This window comes from Macrobrachium nipponense, chromosome 8 (assembly GCF_015104395.2).
Source record: "Macrobrachium nipponense isolate FS-2020 chromosome 8, ASM1510439v2, whole genome shotgun sequence".
NCBI lineage: Eukaryota > Metazoa > Arthropoda > Malacostraca > Decapoda > Palaemonidae > Macrobrachium > Macrobrachium nipponense.
The window spans coordinates 5,540,826-5,563,325 of record NC_087203.1 but is presented as its reverse complement, the minus strand read 5'-3'; the positions used below and the strand labels follow the sequence as shown (position 1 = coordinate 5,563,325).

Here is a 22,500-nt window from a genome sequence, read left to right as displayed (position 1 = left end):
ACCCCCTCACGTCCCAAGCCCTTAGAGTGCGCTGGAACCCTTTGGCTCCTCATTTATCCAATGGTCCTGTCCAGGGATACAAAGTCTTCTACAAGCGTACTACAAACATTGAAGGTAAGGCTCACGGACACGCACGCAGTGTTGGAGGCACTTGCAATATGACTACTGCCTTTTGTAACTGATCTCATTTTTATTCCTTTAGTATATTGGACAAAAGTTACAGAACAAGTGAAAATAAATGTCAAGGTATTTTCTTCTTCTTCCAAATGTTTTCGTAGAAACATTTTTTTTCGAAATAACTGTTTACTTGTATTTGCATTTATTACGTTAAATTTTTTTCAAAATTAATACTTTGATTTTGATTGCAGATCATCTTCTGTTAGGAAATTTTTGAAAATAATATTTCGGTTTTTTGCACGGTAAAATCAAGCGCCTAAAAATTTTAATCCCAAACAGTGATATATATTATATATTATATATATATATATATATATATATATATATATATATATATATATATATATATATATATATATATATATATATATATATATATAGTCTTATATGCTGTTGCTTTCGCAATGCATATCATCCTCTCCGTAACTGTATGAAGTATTGTAAAAGTGTTTGCAATATTTTCAGAATCCTTATTATGCTTAGAGTTAGTATGCTCTAATAATATATGTTCAGATTTCGCATAACATAATTTAAAAGTTAAGAATAACGTAGAATGTGAAATGAGAGAGATTATTATTGTCCGTTCGAAGCAGGACATTTGCTGTCATCACTCGAGATAAGGAGATCTCGAAGTCTCCTCTCAGTCATACGACGCTCATGATTTGTTTCAGACTTGTGTCTTTGTCGAGTAACCACGTGAAGATTTCACCATTTTTCTGTAAAGGTCCGTCATATTGGAAGCTTCTAGAAGGCTTCTGCCTGAAACGGTTCACATAAGAGGCCTTTCATTTCATATAAGTAGTTAGAGATGTTTTTGCATTGCAAACTATCTAATATTACTGGTAAATTAACTCTTATATCTCTCGATTTGTCAAAAGAGAATTGGTTGACTCATAAATACTTTAAATTTGAAGTGGAAATGTTTGTGACGTCACTTAAGGCTATGACAAAACTTAGTTTCATTCGAGAAAATTATATAATCATATCTTTTAATTTAAAAGACTTTTATCATCTTAAATCGTGTAATAATAAATATTATTTATGATTGTAATCCCACTTTACTCTATTTATTGTTTTGAAAGAGAATGATAACGATTTAGCAAATACCTGGCCCCAAAACGTTTTGCTCTATGTTACAACCATTTTAGGGCGAGGTCCACTGATCAGTTTCCATATTACGAGAGCAAATTTTTATTCATTCCGATATCAGAGACCATTGCGTTACTTGGGAGTCTCTCTCTCTCTCTCTCTCTCTCTCTCTCTCTCTCTCTCTCTCTCTCTCTCTCTCTCTCTCTCTCTCTCTCTCTCTCTCTCTCTCTCTCTCTCCTTACGAAAGAATTTGGTTTTACATTAACGTAAAGATTTTGTCTTTACTGATCTGTCACTCATAAATTTTAGATATGATATTTCTTAGATTTGTTTAATATTACTCAGTGCTTATTTGTAGAATCTGAACAGACATTTTACAAGTGTGCAACAGCGCCTTTTTTGGAATGCTATGGTGAATCTTTTTGAGTACTACTTTGGTAACTTTTGGGAACATAGTGAATTTTTGGAGTTAGCTGCAGCAGAAACATAATTGGTACCAAGGTAATGTGTTAAGTTTTAAGTTGCAACTTAAACACATATTTACAGTGGTTTGGTGAAACAATTTCCATTTTTTACGCTTTGCAAATTTTTCTGTTCTGTGTTTAATTCTTTTGAAGTGATTTGTGCATTTATCCATTTTTCTTATTGAAGTGTTTTATATTATATATATTATATATATATATATATATATATATATATATATATATATATTCTGTGTGATAATGTTTTTTCTTAGTTTTTTGCAATTTTGGTATTTTCCACATTTTTCTGTTTCCATTTACATTCACAGTTTCATTAACTTAATTGTTTTCATTAATTAATCATTGCATATTTAATTGAGCTGAACACTTGTGAATTATTTTGCATTTACTTAGAATTCTTTTCAAGTTTTATTGTTGTTTAGCACTTGTGAATTAATTTCCAAATTTTAGTTATTACCGAACACTTTTGAATTTCAATTGCATTAATTAATTTTTCTATTTTGTGATAAATTAATTTTATTTAATTTTACTTAATAATTAATTCAAGAATTAATTAAACTTTGTGTTGTTTTCAAATAATAGTAGATATCCTTGAGACTGTGAATTTGAGTTATAAATTTTGTGTGTATTAATAAATTTTTGTATTTCAAATTTTTATAAGTTGTCTTATTTTTCACCAGCATTTTAGGTTCGTTTAGGTAGAAATATAGAGTGGTAATTGAGCTGTTTTCCTTCAACATAATTGAAGTGAGTTAGAATCAGGGAAGTAATTAGACTTTTAAAATCAGGGAAATACTTAGACTTTTAAAGTTGTTGATGGAGTGATGTCCTTTAATTAATTTAATTACATATAAGATAACCTCACACCTGTTTTAATGAACTTAGTCTGATTTTCTGCAATATTGATAAGTTGTTTAAGGGATCACTGTTGCCTTTAGAGTATTTAGTCGTATTTTATTTGTGATGAAGGTTCAGGTGTCTAGCTGTTGTGAGGTAACTATTTTATGATTGGTAAGTGTAGTAACCAGATACTTGGCACTTCGTCACAATTTATATGTGATATATATATATATATATATATATATATATATATATATATATATATATATTTATATATATATACTATATAAACATATATAAATGCATATATATATATATGTATGTATGTATATATATATAATAAAGACACGCGTCAATGAATCCCCCTTTGAAAGTGCGGGCTGAAAATGGTCTCCCTGCAGGTACTAATCCCGTAGAGATCAAGCGAACAACCAACCTGGAGACGAACTTGCATGGATTAGGCCGCTTCACCAACTACAGCATCAGGGTTCTGGCCTTCACAGCAGCCGGAGACGGAGTTGTCTCGAACCCTGTTTTCTGCCTCACTCTGGAGGACGGTAGGTTCAGTCTTCAGACATTTCTCTCTTTAGACTTTGTCTTTCTTTAGAAACTTTCCTCGTTCTCTAGACTTCCTTCGAGCTTTCTCTTTAGACGTCCCACATTCTTGAAACAAATCAATCTTTGTGTTGACTCGCTCCTTTACTGAATTAAGTTCCTTGGGGCTACAGGCAGCTGACAGCGTGCTTGCGCGACACAGCGCAAACGACCCTGAAGCTCTTTATAAAGGTCCTCTATCCCGTGGCTGCACTTCTCTCTTCCTTTCTACTCTTCATCTGCTCCCTTTCGTCTCTTGGCCCTTTACCTGTCCAGACTCTGCAACTGTACATTACTCCAGTTTTCACCTGATACCTGGAAAAACAAGCCTACCTTTGCGTACCAGTAGTTAAGATTTATAATACAAAACATAAGTTAAAATGTAGTTCTTTCTGTTCAAGTCTAAACACAGGCTTATCACAAACTTTGAAACTTGGCAACAAAAGGCTATAAGATATGCGCAAACAGGTACAAGTCAGAAGCGTTATATGAACGTGTCATCGGACCAGTATTATCAGCCAGAAAAACACCTTTGTACATTTTCTGAGTTCTTGAGCCCGTTCATGGGAATGTTCACTTACAATGGATAGACCTCGAAGAACCCCATTCAGCTTATATAGGATATAATAATAATGATGATGACGATAATGCAAGTGCTTGAAAAAGAGTGGAAAAAGAGATTAAACCTTAACTTGCAGCTGAGCTCGTCACTTACTTCCTTCCTTCCCAGGTTACCAGAAAAAAACTTATTATCCAACGGAAGACATAAAGTCAACGTTTCCTGGCTGAAAATGCTGATATTATTCAATGGTAAATTATTAATATCATTATTGGAATATTGCACTGTGGGAAATTAAATCGCTTGATCTTTGGCATTCCTCAGATGAATTTGGATCGATCTAGATTATATGATATATATTATATATAAAATATATATATATATAGATATATAATATATATATATATATATATATATACTGCGTTTCCATAATAATCCCTCTCACTGTATCCTTATCTTTAGGTTCCTTTTAAAAGTCATTAGTATACAATTTGCTGACATCCGAAAACGAAAGCCGGAGATGTCATCTTTACAGCAAATGGTGGCTCATTTAGCCCGTAGCAGGTGCCCTCCAGTAAAACGGACAAAAACACTTTACTGTCAAAAATAGTACTTGAATCTTTTCGCTATTATTAATCCAAAAGTCATTGCAATCGGAGATGGGTTTTTGTGATTTAAAAGAAAGTGAGAACATCATAAAATTGATAACTTCCCGATTTTATTGCACTGAACTTCCATAGTCAGTAAATACCATGTTGCTATCATTTCAGTCACTAAAAAGACTCTCGATTTTCTTGTTAGTTGCATTCGGTGCCATGCATCATGATTACGTCATCTTACACACCTATGGAGCAGAAATAAATATGAGTACGTGATTTTCCCCTTCGCTTACCTAGAGGCGGTGCAGTCAAAGTGAAACACAAGCTTGGTAACATTCCGTGCCGAGACAGCGACTTGTTCTTCGGTCGTTGGTCTGTTTAAACAAATGATTGCCGAGTTACGGAGGGCAACATATTCTTCCGGTTGTTTTGAAAACTTATCCTTTATTCGTCGAACGATAATTTTTTTTCCCTTAACAACGATCCTATTGTTACTCTCGCTTTGGTAATATATATATATATATATATATATATATATATATATATATATATATATATATATATATATATATATATATATATATATAATAAAATCAATGTTTTTTTATACATTGCCCTCTTAAGATAGAAAAATGCTGTAAACCTTTGCCGGTAAACAGAATAGGGCCGATAGAAGGACCTTTCCATGTATTATTACGACTTATTACATATTGCAGAGAATTATTTTCGATCTGATTCGGTTACGAAAGCCAAAACATTGTTATTGTGAACTGAACTTTAATCATAAGAAAATGACTGGTGTCTCCAGAGAGAGATGACACTGAGGAGCGCATGAAGTCCAATATAGCCCAGACGCGAAGGCAACAAAAACTAGAGGGGGAAAAAAGATAAGAATGGGACTTCATCCCAAGGACAGTGATAAGCCACCTCTGAAAGAAACACCGACTCAGCGAGAGAATTCCAAAGTGTCATTAGGCTTGATGAAAGGACAGGAACGGTTGCTTCATGAGCGCCATCATTTTCTCACTCGTGTTCTCTGTCACCCCTCGGCAGTGCCCGCCGCCCCTCCCCAGGTCAAGGCCTTGGCATCCAGCAAGAGCAGCGTCGTGGTTTCATGGCTGCCACCCGCCAGACCCAATGGAGAAATCAGCTACTACACACTCTATTACCGACCCCTCAACTCTCATCAGGTAACTCTCCTCGGGAATCTTTGTTCCGGTCTTGCGCACTCCTTTGTAGATTAGATACCAATTATTGTGTTTGTGTCTTTAAAGCTCTGTGAATATGTAGAGGGGTGTAATTACAGGTGCATGCGCGCACATACACACACACAAATATATATATATATATATATATAAATATATATATATATATATATATATATATATATATATATATATATATATATATCATATAATTAATATATATATATATATATATATAATATGTATATATATATATTTTATATATATATATATAGATTGTATTTTTTATATATTAAATATATATATAATTTATATATATATATATACACACATGGTATAACTGAATCACGAAAGTTTGGAACGGGATAAATCCATAAATAAAGGTATAAGCCACGAAGGGAAAATAAACAATGAAGTTCTGCAAGATCTTTCGACTCAACGTCCTTTACTCAGCAGATAAACCTGCTGAGTAAAGGACGTTGAGTCGAAAGATCTTGCAGAAACTCCGTTGTATATTTTTTTCCTTCTTGGCTTATACCTTTATATATATATATATATATATATATATATATATATATATATATATATTGTACCTTTATATATATATATATATATATTATATATATATATATATATATTATCAATTGAAAATATTGATAAGAAGCAAAGTGAGGCTAGAAGATGTAGGAAGAATAAGAAATTAATTCAATATGATTATTAATTTGTACAAGTAAAAAATTTTACGCTAGAACAATGCAATTGATAAACTATATATATATATATATATATATATATATATATATATATATATATATGTATATATATATATATATAAAGAAAGAAAGAGAGAGGGAGAGAGAGAGATGTAAATTATGTATATATACATACATATAGACATGCGTAAATATACATACCTGGTATGCGTGCGTGTGTGTCTGTGTGTGTGTGTGAGAGAGAGAGAGAGAATATACTGCATGCACCTCATACTCATCAGTGCCTGAATGGGGCAGCACTTCATACTGAGGTGAGGGAAAAGCATTGTGCGTAAGTCAGTCCAGAATTTCACCTCGTTCTATATTTTCCTGCACAGGCAACAAGAAGTTTGAAGGTGGGAGTGGAAGTTGGAGCGTCTTCATGGGCCGAGATCAGTCGAGAAGTGGTTGGTCTGGACAGCCACGCCCGTTACGAATTCTGGGTAACGGCCTGGACCAGGGTTGGCGAAGGAGCTGCCTCCCGGGTTGTCTCTCAGAATCCTTCATCCAAAAGTAATGAAACTTTCGACGTTTTACGTTGCCCGCCATTTATGGCACTAGTGATTTTTGAAAAGTACCCTGTGCCCACCGTGGTACTTATAATACTTCCATGATTGATAGTAGTTTTTATATTGTAATGTGATCTCATGAGAACAACTTGTTCTGACTGACAGTTGGATGCAGGTTCACTTGTAAATATCCAGTTCCTTGTGAGTTTTTATAGTTTCAACTGAGTCAATACGAATTGCTTAGTGGGAACAGTTCCCAGGATCTGGCCTTCACTGAAAATGTGTTTGACGAAGACAGTTTGTCTTGGCCAGTCATAATGAGTTAAAGATTCTAGTCTACATTTCCTATTAAACTAACAAATATAGATAATTCTGGCAAATAATAAAACATTTACGTATTTTTCGTGATTGTCACCATTTCAATTTGTTTTTAATTCTTTGTTTAACTGATAACTGATGCTAGATAGTGTGTCTAGTGAATTTGGTAGAAATAGTGTGCAGAATTATTTCAGACCTCCATAATATTTCCTGAAACAAACACCGGTGTAAATAACATCTGTTATCAACAGAGAATAAAAACACGTGAATTGATGCTTTGCGCAAGGCGGCACATAACTGCTCAGGCCAACAGAGACAAGGGGCTTTGAAAGGAGCAGGAGACAGAAAATATCCATTTTCTAATCAGTAGAAATAGTCGTCATATTTAATGCCAGTGTGAAAAGAGGGGATAAGATAATGATTGATTTATCATTAAATGAGAGACGAGTGCCATAACATTCCATCTTCCTAGAAAAATTAGGTTACATTGAGCCATTAGATAGCCATAAAAGGTCATGTATTGGGTTGTTGATTGCTTGTTGAAGACACATCTGCAAACAGACTAACATCAACAAATTTGCACTGGCGTCCTCGATTTAAGATATTCCTCCTTTTCTTCACAACAATAACTTCCGAAAAAGATTCCCTGCAGTGTCTGATTTATTTATAGTTTCATGTTTTCAATGATCTGACCTTACTCTGAAAATACTTTACTGCTGCTCTTGTTTAGATTCGTCTGAAAGCCCGGTTAACAAACTGTATTTATAATGACTTTTTTTTTTAGAAAAGTGTCTGTAATGCCCCGTACTTTTCACTGTATTTGATAAATGCTTTCTTTGCTGGAAGTTTATTCTTCATGGCTCAAAGTTTTGTGGATTCTTGAATTGGATCAAATGATTTTATTTCTTCTCGCAACTTAAATCAGATCTGAGTGAGACAGCGCGTAGGCTTATTGCACTACTGACTCACTGCAAGGCTTCTAGTATCCTACTGTCGCGTCTGTGCCCTATGCCATGTACTACCACAGAGTTTTTTAGCGTTTCTGTCCATGCAGTAGAAGCTCCTCGTCTGACTGTGGCTGTGTTTACCTAAAAAGTAGATTATGTTTATGGTTCTCATTCTAGTGTAGTGGGTTGTAGAGAGGAAGAGAAAAATAATAGTAGGCGTGTGTAATAAGCGCTCTCAAAATTAATTCTTATATCAGTTGAGTAAAAGTAGGTGTACCCGTTCATTTAGTTCTAGTTGGTGCAAAGATCCGTAAAATAACCTATTCCGCTTCTCTCCCCAGTTGGTGCCAAGGTTCGGTCCTTCGGACAGACGGTGGAAGTTGTGGCAGGAGGCTCCCTCACACTGCCCTGCGTTGTGGTGGGATCACCAGCGCCTGCTGTCGTCTGGACACACGTATCGAGGGACAAAACCCTTCAGCCTCCAGTAAGCCTCAGATAGTTCGTCGTGGTTACTCTTCAGCCTTTAGCTTTCAGTGGAATCTGACGAGAAAGAAAACTTCATCAACATTGTTTCTAAATTACTTTTTGAAAAACTATTTTCAGGGGTTATCGTCAGTGTTATATTCATTGCCAGTAGTGTTATTATTCTTTTATAAGTAGGTGGCAAACCCTTTTTCAGAAAAGTGAAATTTAATGTGATTGCTGCATCAGCTGTGTTCAATTTGTGTACAGTCTTTTCAGCCTTTCTTTTTCTCTGTTACTGCCTTCCGTAAATAGCATCTCTCTTATATGTATTTATCGGTCTTACATAAATTGTATCTCAATAAGGCGTCTGTCATCCCGGGACTTTTTTCCCTTTGAAGTGTTCCTTGGGTAAGCAGTTTCTTGAGTTCTAGTCACGTTTCCCCATGCCTCTGCTGGGCATGATCACACCCAAAGACTGATCTGCAATGTGAAGAGATTCACGCGGCAACAAATGCTATCCACCTTTCGTCCATTACCGGGGATTATGCTTCCAGCTACGTGTATGGAAATACTGCTAACATCCCCTATGTCCCATAATTAGCCAAACCCCTATATTCACTTACCAGTTATCTAAACACTTCAGTGAAATAGTCATAAACTATGTGCTTGACCAATACAGCCCTCCCTCATCGACAGAATTTATTGTAATAAAATATTCTGGTGGTGTTGGAGTCATCACCTCTGTGGACATTGAATCTTCGTCAGCCTTTGAACTAAAGCTTGATGGCATCCATCGACGCCCAAACTGAACATCCTGGAAGTTGATCTCATTCTACCTCAAAAGGACGATGTCACGATGTTTCTTTTTTCAAATATTTATATTGGTGCAGTAGAGAAGCGTGTCTTCTCTTGTATTCGTAAACCCCACATCTACGCATGATACATCGACGAGCTGTCATGTAAACCGATGATATCTATGAAGTCGACCATCTCCGCCAACTATTTCAAGTCTGTAACCTCTACACTTACAGTTGAATTCTGCAGCTCCTCTTTCTCAACGTTCTCATCACAAACAACTGTATACTACACAAAAAGTAACTATAGTCAGCCTGTGCCTCGATGTTGACGGCGAATACCCTTCCTGATATAAGAGAACCACCATTAAAGCTTTCGAAGAAGCCTTTAACCAACTGTTCCTAATGGCAGGACGTACCAAGAATTGGACCGTATCTCCCACATGTTTATAAATCACTGGTTCTCTGACAGTGAGCAGCCAACATCCCGCTCATGAAAGGACCATCAAGCTCTACTATGAGGCAAGGATTCACTCTAAATGCCTAGAGGATCAGCACACCATGAGAAACATTGGTACCGAAAACATCTCTACCTTCGATGCCAATCCACACTTGGACTTTACTGTACATTATAAAAACTACCGTACCGAAAACCTGATCATGAATAATAACGCGGCCCCATGCGAGAGGTGCATCGCATCAACGCCATAAGAGGTGCCATAATACACATTACAAAAATAGTTGATCGGGCTTTTCGAGAGCTCTTAACCAGCAAGAGACCATCTATTAACACAAAGCAGACAATATTCCTCCCATCCATCAGCGACTGGCGTCCTTCTAACCAGAACCTAACCAGACAATAACTCCAATACCCAGAGAAACGTCAGATCAAAGCATTTCCCCAGGCATGAGTAACACCAGCGACGGCTGAAAGTGCCCCAGTTCATGGCTTTATAGCTTCATTTTTATCAATCAAATAATCACCTCTCGACCAACCGAAATATTCATAGAGAAAGACCAGTAGCTAACTCATTACACCAGGCAAGCAGCCAGCACCAACTACATAGCTCAGCGAGCTACAACGTAATCATTAGTGCTAAAACTTGACTTACTAGAAAATCAAGATAACAGTCTGAGGGTGAGATTTTACTTTGACAGCCTGTGGCTGTAAACATCCTGCACCTCCACCCACCACCTTGTATATAAGGAACCAGAATCGCCGCTGTTGAAATAAAAGTAATGATAACCCCTGCAACCCGACTCCATAACCTGCACCTCAGCAAACTACATCTCATCAGGCGCCACGGCCAGAAAAAAAAGACAAGTAAAAGTGAAAGCATCAGCAGGAGCGGGAAGAAGCACCAAATTTTCAGCCATTGTGTATAGCTATCCTCCAGCCACCCCTTTACCTCCGGCCTCATTACCGACTTCCATAAGTAGCCCCGTTAACTCCTCCAACCCCATCCCCTCCTAGACTTGCAGAAGCTTCAAAACCTGCAAGCGGTGATGAAGTCGAAGATATGTACTATATTATTTCCCAAGGAACCTTTCCAACTTTCCATGTTGAAATCCATACAATATTTTAGGAATGCAATCAAAGCGCCTTTCCATGAGGTAATGAGGTAAAGACTCTCGTCCATTACTTTTGTTCCCATGAGACCACTCTTCCTGACCAACCCATCTACCTTCTGGCCTTCCACCCTTGCTGACTCCCTCGGTTAACAGCGCATGAGCACTTTGTTTTATCTGTTATTAGAGAAAATATATAATATTTTACCGTTTTAATAGTATTACATGCAGAATTTTATCAAACTTGACTTAATTTGAGCACTTGGTAATTTTGATAAAAGATAGATTGTCTGTTGCTTCTACCAATGTATTCATTCCCCTTTCCTGTTCGGCTGCCTAACATGTAATGACCAATCTTTCAACTATCGTTCTCTTCCACTCAAGCTTCTACTATTTTAATTTCATTGCCTTACTGGAGAGTATAAACAAAAAGCACAGGCCAAGAGCCATATCATATACTGAGGGCTTACTGTTATCCCCGAGAAACTTACACGTCTTCCTTTCAGTTGGAGAGGGAAATAAATCGCCTTTTCCTACTAAAAATCCCCTACTACTTAATGATTGGTACTTGTTGTGAAACACGGAATGCTAAGTCCGTAGAGGTTTCTTAAGTTTTCTGCATTTGCTCATACGACAAAATTTTCCCATTTTCCGACTGACAATGTACGACTCGCCAGGACTCTCCGCTGTCTTTTTTCTCCTATTAATGGGCTCCTTATGGTTTAAAAAGGTACAGTCCTATTTGTTGACCTATTCCCTTCATCAGGACTATCGTTTTCGCTATGAAACCATGGAATAACTTAATCATGACCATTTTTATCGCTTGTGTATCATCAATCATCAAAATGAATCTTCAGATGCTCTACGAGTATAGAGCCAGCTCAATCCTAAACAATAACTACCGTCGTAGAGCAGTCTGCTCTCGTCTTTTGGCCTGATCATGGCTAGTAGATCCTGAGAGTCATGAGGCCTAGAAGTCAAGGAACAACCCACCCGAGGAACCCGGCACAGAATTTTTGTTTGAACTCTCCGGCCGACCTACGCCTTATTTCAGTACCCACAACTCTGATGCACAGTGATATAGTCTTGTTATTAAGAGCATTCCCACCAGCAAATGCTTACCTCTCCATTTATAAAAGATGGAGAAATACAGAAGAGATACAGGCGGAATGCAGTCACAGAGAAAGAACAATCATAAAGACTGAAATCATTTTATACACATTCCTTGAAGCTGATATAGTAATCCATTATTATTATTATTATTATTATTCAGAAGAACAGTATATTATCCAAAGTATTTATGAGGTCAACTATTAGCAATATTCCGTAATTTCGATTAGCCCAATATATTCAAAATCCTGCAGAGACCCGAAGCATTAAGAAAATATTAGCCCAAAAAGGACAATATTATTTTGCTAGACTTTGCTGTAGTAGGACTAAACAATTTAGTCAGTCTGTTGTAATGGCTTTGAAAACCTGCTCTCTAGTGATGTCTAGACACAGTTTCATATTAACCGGCATGAAGAACATTTTTAAAGCTATACAGACCAATATGATCATATTGGAACTATTTTTCCAGTAATGATATTTTTTGTTTTGTGATCTTTTTGTTGCCTTTAACCTAGTGAAGAGAGAGAGAGAGAACAGAGCGAGAGAGAGCGAGAGAGTTAATATAATATAGATATATATATATATGTAATATATATATATATTATAAATATATACTATATATATAACTATAGATATATAATATATAATTATATATAATATTAATATTATATATATATAGTATAATGTGTGTGGTGTGTGTGTGGTGTGTGTGTGTGTATATATATATAATTAGAGTATAATATATATATATATATTATATATATATATATGTGTGATCTTTTTGTTACTGTAAAACTAGTGAATAAAGGTATAAAAGAAGAGAAACAAATTGATATATATATATATATATATATATATATATATATATATATATATATATATATATATATATATATACATATGTGTGTGTGTGTGTATGAGTGTGACCTTCATAAATATTCCAATATTAAAAAGTTCTGTATTTTTTTTCACATAGATTTTCCTTTGGTATATTTCTTTCGCACGTAATTAACCAGAGATGTCATTTCCAAATGTAAAAAGACGTTCTTTCTTTGAAACAGAGTCTGCCAGACAATTCTCTCCACGTATCTGTCGTAGGCGCTGACGCGGCAGGAAATTACACGTGCCATGCCCACAATCCTAATGGGCGTGACGAAGTGATGTGGGAAGTGAAAGTCATCCAAGCGCCGCCCCCTCCTTCTCTGACGGTCAAATACTCCACGGAGACCTCTATTCACCTATCGTGGGTCACAGCCGGAAACGGGGGGAAACCAATTACAGGTAGGTGTAACATCAGTGCGCATGACGTGTGAGCATAGCCACGCAAAAAAGATAATCACGAAGGCGTTCTTTAATGAGTTAATCGACACTTCTAGACCGAACCCTATGTGGGTCAACTCCTCACGCTTGTGTGCCTCTTCTTGACAGAATTGTTCGTGACAAAATTTTCTTAGAACTCATCGAATTTTGAGTCCCACTTTCTCCTTCATACGAGGTTTATCAGTTGAAACGTGATGGTTTCTTAGAGCTATGAAAATTTTGTCAAGAAACACCTGTGTCATTTGAAGAGAAAATATCTGATCCGCCCTTCCTGCTAAACTAGCTTTAATGGGAGTTAGTTACAGATCAAAAATGCAGATAAAATAGAGGAAAATACTGATGGCTAAAGTTGATGCATCTCTTGAGGAAATGATAATAAAGTATGTGAAGATTTTTTTTTTTCAAAGCTGCATTTTTTTTTTTTTTTTTTTTGGATGGCTTGAAACATTCAGCACTGTTCGCTAATGCAAAGCTAATCCTAAGGATGAAAGACATGGTATTAAAAGAAACCTCTCCTACAGGATATGTTGTAAGATATGCTCTGGAGGATGAGAACGCGTGGATCGAGGAGAACATTGAGCCCGGGGAGACGAAGTATTCCTTGGAAAATCTCAGATGTGGCTCTACCTACCGTGTGCAAGTGGCTGCTGTGAACATCGTTGGGCGAGGAGAGGTGTCCATGACTCAGAATATTAGGACTCGAGGCTCTGGTCAGTTACTCGACAAAAGGATGACTAGGAAATTATATCATTCATGAGTTACTCTCACTGGCAACATATAAGAACTGCTTTTAGTTGATCACTTCTAAGCGTGGAAATGGTGATAAACTTATAAGCCTGTCAAAGTTTCTATGTAAGACATCTCTGTATGGCAGTCATTCAGTCTGTTTGGGCACACTTGCGCCCCTCTAAGCTTACTCTTGGTCTCTGTTCTGGTGAAATGGGAAGATGGGGTCTTTCCTTCTCGTATTCTGAGCTGGTAACATATTTCAATCCATTTATTGTCAAGTTATTTTATATGCCTATGCTTTCCCATGTTTTCCCTGTCCATTATGATCTAGATAAGGTTCCCTCTTATTCAAGGCAGTTTTTAAGCCTCCTTCGAAGATAGCCATCACTTTTTTTCTTACTCAGTTCCTTCGATATCCTTCAACTTAAGCGAGTTTTGGGCAAGAGGTCAGCCTTCCTACTGACGTTCGTAATAAGAGGCCTTAGCAGCTCAGTGTTCGTGATATGCACCCGTTAGTTACCTAGTCGTAGTGTATTGTAATCCCTCTTCGTACCCATCACATATTTGTTAGCCTTTTTCACATGACACCTTGAGAGTTGCTTTTATCTAAAGCCAATATTAATATAAATATTTAACTTTGTGGTAGAAGTGTCCCAATTTATTATTTGAATTAGTATCATCGTAGAGTTATATTGCAAAAGTTGAATCATTTATTTATTAAGATAGTCGAATAAATGTTGTCTGATTTGTTAACGTCTACTTCATCTGACCTTGATTTTTGCAGCTCCGCCTAAACCTCGTCATCCAGACCTTATCAGCGTTAATTCCTCGGCGATTACCCTACATTTATACACGTGGCCAACAGGCGGCTGCCCCATCACTTGGTGGAAAGTCGAATACCGCCCGCATGCGTCCTCCACTTTCACTTCTGTGGAAGCACATCTTTCCCCCTCCACGGATTCCTACACCATACCTGAATTGGCGCCTCTCACTTGGTATCAGCTCAGGATCACCGCCAGGAATGCAGCAGGTACAGCTACGGCAACATATGACGTAGCTACTGCTTCTCTGACTGGAGGTAAATAGATGGATGTGCATTCCTATATTACCCTAAGAAAAGAAATAGTCTCATGGAACCCTGGAATAATGATTTGTTGGAAGCTGAACCCCCTCGATTTCTTGAATAAGATTAACCTTAACAATTTATGATTGGATTTTGCAGTGTTTCTTCATCTCAAAGCGTCACATACTGTGCATCTGTTACATGCCAGTATCAATAAATAACCCCTTTTATTTCAGCCACGCTCGCGCCAGAATCCGTTGTGGAGGTGGTGAAAGGAGGAGGTCCGCCTCTCTATTTGGATCCACACGTGCTGGCCCCTATTGTATCAGGCATTGCCTGCACCTTGGCTCTCCTTTTGTGTGTTGGTCTCTTGGTGTCTAGAGGGTAAGTTTTCTATTAAAATAAGCATTAATATTACATTCTGAATGTTGTGAAATGCTCGTTAGTGATCACATTCAATCATCTCAAACGGAACTTCTGAATAAGGTTCTTTATAAAATAGTTGCGGGCTGCTGTGGTCAGGTAGCAAGATCCCGTGCTGAAATGCAGCATTCAGTCGGCTTAACCTTCAACAACACCATTATAAAATAGTAAATGGGTGAATATGGTTAATATTCCATTTCCATCCTCCATTTCTGCATATCGCTGTAGCCGGCTGAGGATTGTACTCACTCACCTACAAGTATTACAGCAGCAGATTTGACGCTGAGACATGAGCGTATGTAGTGCATTCCTCCAAGTACACTAAGTGGCAGAGATGTCCTTCACCCGATGAGATTTATTCTCGTCGTTCTTTGCATTCTTATTCTACCATGACTATAATCAAAGTGGAATTGTTACACTGACGAAAGCTAAGTGAAATGAAAGTTTATTGTGTCCATCATGTCATAATCATGACATTCCACCAGATCGTTTATTTAGCGCTGAATGACTTTACGGTGCCAGTGCTCAGTGCTTTGGCCTTGCCCCTAAATTCCATCCATCCATCCCTTCAGGTAGCAACGGTGACATGTGGACCAGATCATCTTCGGCGATGCTGTATACTAAGATTCACTACAGACATTTTTATTTATTTTTTTCACATGTTATTACATTGCCCTTTTAACGGAAAGGAAGTTGTCTACACCTGTATTTCATTTTACCTTACGTCTGGAAATGCTGAGAGTGGAAAATGTAGGTTAATCTCTGGATAGTTTGTATTTCATGAGAATCTCATTTCAGAGGAAAAGTGCATTACAAATACGTATTAGCCTGTCATCATTTGTGGTCATATAGTTACACTAAACGTTGAAACATGGAAATTTATTCCATTACAATTTTAAATTGCTTTGGATCGGCTGAAATGTTTTGGCTGCTACTCTATAATGTTCTGAGCTCTAATACTTCATGGATACCATCCCTGTAGTACGTGGTGTTCTTCCTCGTTCTGTCAAGATAACCAGCTTCTTTATCTTGTATCTTTGCAATATTTATCATTCAGTTAAATTATTCTATGGACAATTTAGAAATCTACTAACTAAACTACACTTTAGCACTTGAACTCCCACGCGCCAGTGCTTGTTGGTCATCAGTAATCTGCCAAGTCTAATTGTTTATTGAAGTTACATTGTAGTCGAGTGCGGTATGGATGGGGCATTCTCGTTACAAATTTCATTTCCAGTGAGGATTAAGAATGGAGGCATGCATGATTGTCCTTAGGTAGTGAAATAAATTCCTTTTCATGAAACCATGCTGTAGTAGTGTTTTGCAAACTACGGTTCGTGATTTTCATTTAGAGACAGAATATTAACGACGTGAATGTATTATGCGCAACAGAATTGATATTTCCTATTAACGTCAAATTTAAGATCAACTCATCTCCCAGGCTACTAGTCATTATGTCAGTCAAAATATAGGTTAGGTTTTTAATATTTTTTTTTATTTCATGAACTCGGTGTTTGTGGAATCTTTTTTTTATTCTGGTTAATGAAAGACATTATAAAAGGTACTTCATCAGTACTACAGAGTGTTCTTAATTGCAGTAAATCAAATTTTCTTTATGGATCCATGAAAATGAGGTTTAGCTTGTATATGGTAATGCAAAGCCATTATTGCAGTCGTGCCCGCTTCATGAAATCAGACGGAGGTGCCAACCAAGGAGGAGGTGGAGGAGGAGGGAATGGTCGGAGTGGAGGAGGAGGAGGGGGCCGCAGAGGAAGCGGTCCCACCTATTCCAGATCACTGGCCGAGCTGCAGAACCACCGCAATGACAGCCAGGAGCAGCTCTCCCCCGCAGCACAGGCTAAGCATGACGAAGCATATTCGGGTAAGAGACTCCCTCTGCATAAGCCCTTTTGGATTAGATAGATCCTACACCTTTGCTTTCAGTTGGAACTTGGTCGTCCGGCTGACCTTTGCCAAGTTTCCATGGCATCTCACGAGTTGCATTCCATTGTACATAGTCGGATGTTTGTGTTATCATTCTTCACTGATAGACTCAGATCCTCCACCCTTGCGATTCAATGCCCAGACCTCTCCACGTCACTGTGTCTGTTTGTACCATATCAGCCCAGTTGCTGTGTCTATCTGTCTTCAGAATCAACTACATTTCAACAAAATTGCAGTGCTTTATTTTTTACTTTCATGAGAATATTATAAAAAGGCTTTTTTGGAGGTACTTATTGGGCACATTATTGCACAGCTTATCATAAGTCATGTTGACATTGGGTTTTTATAACACCACAATGTTACTTTGACAATTTCAGTGTTTCTGTATATATATATAGATAGATATATAATATATATTTATAGATATAAGATATATGTATATATATTTATATATATATATATTATATGATATATATATATATATATATATATATATATGTATATATATATATATATATATATATATATATCTATATATATATATATATATATATGTTATATAACTTCTATCACGGAAATAACGTGATATAAAATACTATGACTTCCTGTCACAAGGAAAGTGGAACGACGGAGTGGAAGATCCTTAGCCTTTACTGTAAGGCATTTTCAAGCAAACTACGTACAGTGAAACAAGATATTGCAAAGGATACTCGGATTATCAACAACTATTAAGATCGAAGGGGGCATATTGCCATTTTAGTGCATTCAAAGGTCTACATTTGGATTAGCTCTTTCAGGTAAAGAAAAGCTGCCTGGGATTAACTCAGGCACAGGATAAAACAAGACAAGTCAAAAGTCATGAGCCAAAAGGCTCCTGGTGCTCTTGAGTTTCTCTTTGAAATTTCTTCAGCCACCTTGTGCAGAGCGGAGTCAACAGTTTAAGACTGGACTTCAACTGATATCATATTCCGCTTTTAGGGTTATTCATGCAGCCTCAAAGCCATTTCTGGACACACTACTTTTACAGCTTGTCATGACACTACTGAAAGATCAGTCAGTCCCATGCCATTTTAGCTTAGTCGCATAAAAGGAACATTATTCTTTTGGCCGGCTTGAATTCAAAATTTGATTTATTTTAATATTTGATTCCTTACTTATCTGACTAAATCGAATGAATCATAGTCCATAGAAAGATATAATGAGCTGTGTTGCTACTCTGGAGAGGACAATTTTTTATAAGTATGTTCGTAATAGTGCAACTACATGAAAAGATTACATTTTTAGTGAATATTTTCAACAATGATTTGATTACCTCAAAGCCAGTAAAATTAGCAATCCTATCTACATGTCTCCACAGCTTCAGTGTAGCAAGTATGAAAATATGAGCAGGATGACGAAAGTCCCTACCTTCTATTTTTGCAGTGCTCTGATGTCGGTCATCCAGGAATTCAGGACTGACAACACATAATGCTCGCAGGAACACTGAAGAGAATACAGTGATTTTTATATTACGTGCTATGTTGTTCAGAAATAAAATGGATATAAGTTAAATTATTTCGGTCTTTTCTATGTATACTCACTTGCAGTGAAAATGTCCAGGTCTGAAAACAATGTTTAAAAGGCCAACCAACCATCTTTTTCTGTCTCCAGCATGAATTTGATAGAAGGAGTTTGTTCATTCAATTTTTGCAAGAGGTTCTTGGCATCCTGTCCGAAACATGGGCAACTAAGAAGAGAGATGAGAACAGGATTGATGTGACTGAGGTGAGGATGTTGAGATGGCAATGTGGACTTACTAGAAAGGATGTTAGGAACGAGCATGTTAGAGGCACTCTCAAAATAGCACCAGCTTCAAACAAGGTGAAGGAAAGTAGACTAAGATGGTATGGACTTATAAAGAGACGAGAGGAAGACCACCCGATAAGGAAGATGATGGAAATGGGACTACCATGTGGGAGAAGGTTGGGTAGACCAAAATTGCGATGGTTTGACTGTGTGAAGAGAGATATGATTGAGTTGGGATTGAGCGAGGGGGATGCACTGGACCGAAGAATATAGAAGAATGTGTTAAAGAACCATTATAGCGATCCCAAGAGAAAGAAAGAAGAAGAAGTTCTTGACCTCCACGGTTTTAGGTATAATAGCTTAAACATCGTCTACCTGCTTACCAGAGCCACGGTACAGCTATTTGAGAAATCTTAGGAATAGTAAAACGTTGTCAAAGAAACAAGCAGTATAAATAAATATGTTAATGATGGAGAGGCAACATTGTTCATGAAACCTTATGTATGGACTGTGACTTATTTCATTGAGGCCAAACAAGTAAGGAATTAAATGTTAACATAAATAAAGTGAAATATGCACTTAGAACCGGCCAAAGAATAATATTCTTTCGCGCACCTTAGTAGCAAATCACGGGGTTGTTTGATCCCATAGTAGTTATCTGAGCAAGTATGAAAATACCGAGTTCATAAATCTCTTTGAGTTTGCATTAATGCAGCTAAGAAAGGGAAATAGAATTAATTTAAGCCCAGGACTATCAACTCTTGGCCTCATTCTGCGCAATTTGTTTGAAGGAAATTGAAGAGAGACCCTCAAGAACCTCAGAATCCTTAACCTCATCTCGTTTTATCAAAGTGCCGGAGTTAATCATAGACAGCTGGTCCTTACCCGAAAGCACTAACCCAAATGTAATGAATGACTCTCATATGCATTTTAATTATAACACACCCTTCAATCTTGGGTGTTCTGTAAAACCGAGTATTCTCTGCAATCTGTTGCTGCTCTTGCACTCCGTTACTATATATATCTATATATATATATAATATATATATATTTATTATATATATAGATATACATATATATATATATATATATATATATATGAAACTTGATTCTAAAATTGTCAGAATTTATGACTTATCTTGCTAGATCCAGAATTCTTAGTGTTTGCAAATTAATTGTTAGTAAATCTTCAGTTAAAGGAAGTCAGTGGCTTTGTTAACATGAAGTTGCATAAGTGAAAGAGAGCTTAACTTGAAAGAGAGCCTTGGAAAGTTGCACTGGTCACTCCTTAGAAGGAAGAAGTACTCAAAATGTGATCAAATGAGTAGATGTACTTTCCCCTTTCACAAACTCAAAGTCAAACATTAACATGTTTATTTTTGTTTTCTATTACTTTTTTACCACAATTTAATTTTGTTTGTTTTTGTTTTTAGCTTTTTACGTTGGTTTCGATTTCTTTCTTTTTTTACTGTGATTTTATTTTTTGTTCTTTTTAGTTCCAGTTTGTAGTGACCCACAGTAGTAGCAGTAACATCGACATCACTTGGACGCCAGCAGTACTTTTAGTTAGATCTTTATCATCGCTTCGTGAGCCTTCCGGGTTCATTTGACAATAATTGAGAGGTCAATTTAGTTTCCTGAAGAATTCCAGTTATCCAGCAAGTCCCACTGTAGTCTTACTTTCAGAAGGCAGTGATTTCGTTTGAGGGGAAACAAATAAATTCATATCTATCCCTAGGGGCAACTTTTCAGTTAGTGATTGTTCACTGTGTAGACGCCTTGAGACGGAGATCTAACAATGACTTCCACTTCTGTATACAGACAAAATTATGAAACGTTTTGTTACTATTATTTATATTAGTGTATGTTATTTTACTTTTTAAGATCCATTGACAGATTATAATTAACGCAATATTTTGTTGATGGTGATTCTAAACCTCCATCTGTGCAATATAGATAAGGGAAAAGCCAGGTAGAATTTTAGCTGTACGTAAGAAATTCGTGTCGACTTACCCCTAAATAAACTTGATATTCTGAGGAAATCGACTCTTATCCCCTCAGCCAAACAGGTGCGGTTTCATTTTTATGTCTTTTTTCAGTATCAGATCAATCTGCTGCTGCTGCTGCTGCCCTCTTTTTCTTTGCCATTTATGTTGTTGATGATGCTTATCCGCTGCTTTTGTTTATTTGATATTTGTCGCTTTGGTGTGCTTTTCAGTGTTCTCGGTGTCTTTGTCCAGTCAATGTCATTGTTTGGAAATAGACACCCAAGGCGGATACAGTAAATGATTAAGTTTTGGCTTCCATGCTGTAAGTGCAGTTTGTGTTTTCCATTATAGATTTTTTACTGTTCCTGTTTAGATTTACTCCCTCTGTCTTGATATTAATTATAGCCTCGAGCATAGAGGTTGCTTTTTCTGATGACAGTACACACCGGTCATCAGTTGGAAATTTATCATATTGATTTTGAAGACTTGATTGAGCATGCCTACATATATGTTCATTCAGTTCTTGGTTAAGTCAAATAACAGCTTCTACTTGAATGAACCTTCAAAAACAAACTTTCGATTCAGTTGTGCTGTTGAATGCAATTCTTCACAAGTACAATAAAAAAAAACTCGCCAACCAGTTTTGAGAAATCTTTCTTTCAGCAGTCCTTGTTTATTGTATCTGTTGGTAAAGCTTATGAAACATGTATCAGAATTTTTGCATCTTGCTGTCTTCATAAAAATACTTATATACACCGAATCATTAATGTTTTATATTATTCCAAATAGTTGTAACACTGGTAGCTGTTGTACCGAGTTTCATGGATTAGTCTGTATTTGTATTTTTACCCTGGTACTGATGTTGCCCAATGTATCGTCATTGACAGGTTACGTTTCTTTTCGTAAACTTTGTGAATGCACTTTGCAGAAAGATAAACTGATCACTAATCCCGTCAAAATAATGTGGGCCAACTAGAGATTGTTGTGCACATGGCAGCATCCTGTTCACTGGAGCGTTATAGCTAAATACAGATACGGACGTCGTTTTCGAGATAAAACTTGAAATAATATCTCTTGAAGACTGGGAAAGAGATGATCTCAAGATTCTTATTTTTTTTTATTTTTATTTATTGATTAAAATGTGTATGACCACTGCAATATCCTCAGTCCCTCCAGCTTCTACCCTCCCTCCCTAATCTCTTGTATCCTCCTTTGGCTCCCTTTTTGCCTCCCTGATGG

General features: G+C 36.8%; 1 protein-coding gene across 1 annotated transcript in view; it reads left to right on the top strand.

The window, feature by feature from the left end:
• Positions 1–22,500, top strand: part of LOC135222604 (cell adhesion molecule Dscam1-like) — a 677,404-nt gene that overhangs the window by 646,124 nt on the left and 8,780 nt on the right. Inside the window, 10 exon segments of the mRNA XM_064260698.1 lie at positions 1–114; positions 2,990–3,145; positions 5,394–5,530; positions 6,636–6,810; positions 8,413–8,555; positions 13,071–13,290; positions 13,851–14,039; positions 14,843–15,136; positions 15,358–15,505; positions 17,218–17,426. The exon segment at positions 1–114 is cut by the window's left edge and continues 33 nt beyond it. Coding sequence (XP_064116768.1) covers positions 1–114; positions 2,990–3,145; positions 5,394–5,530; positions 6,636–6,810; positions 8,413–8,555; positions 13,071–13,290; positions 13,851–14,039; positions 14,843–15,136; positions 15,358–15,505; positions 17,218–17,426 — 1,785 coding nt within the window.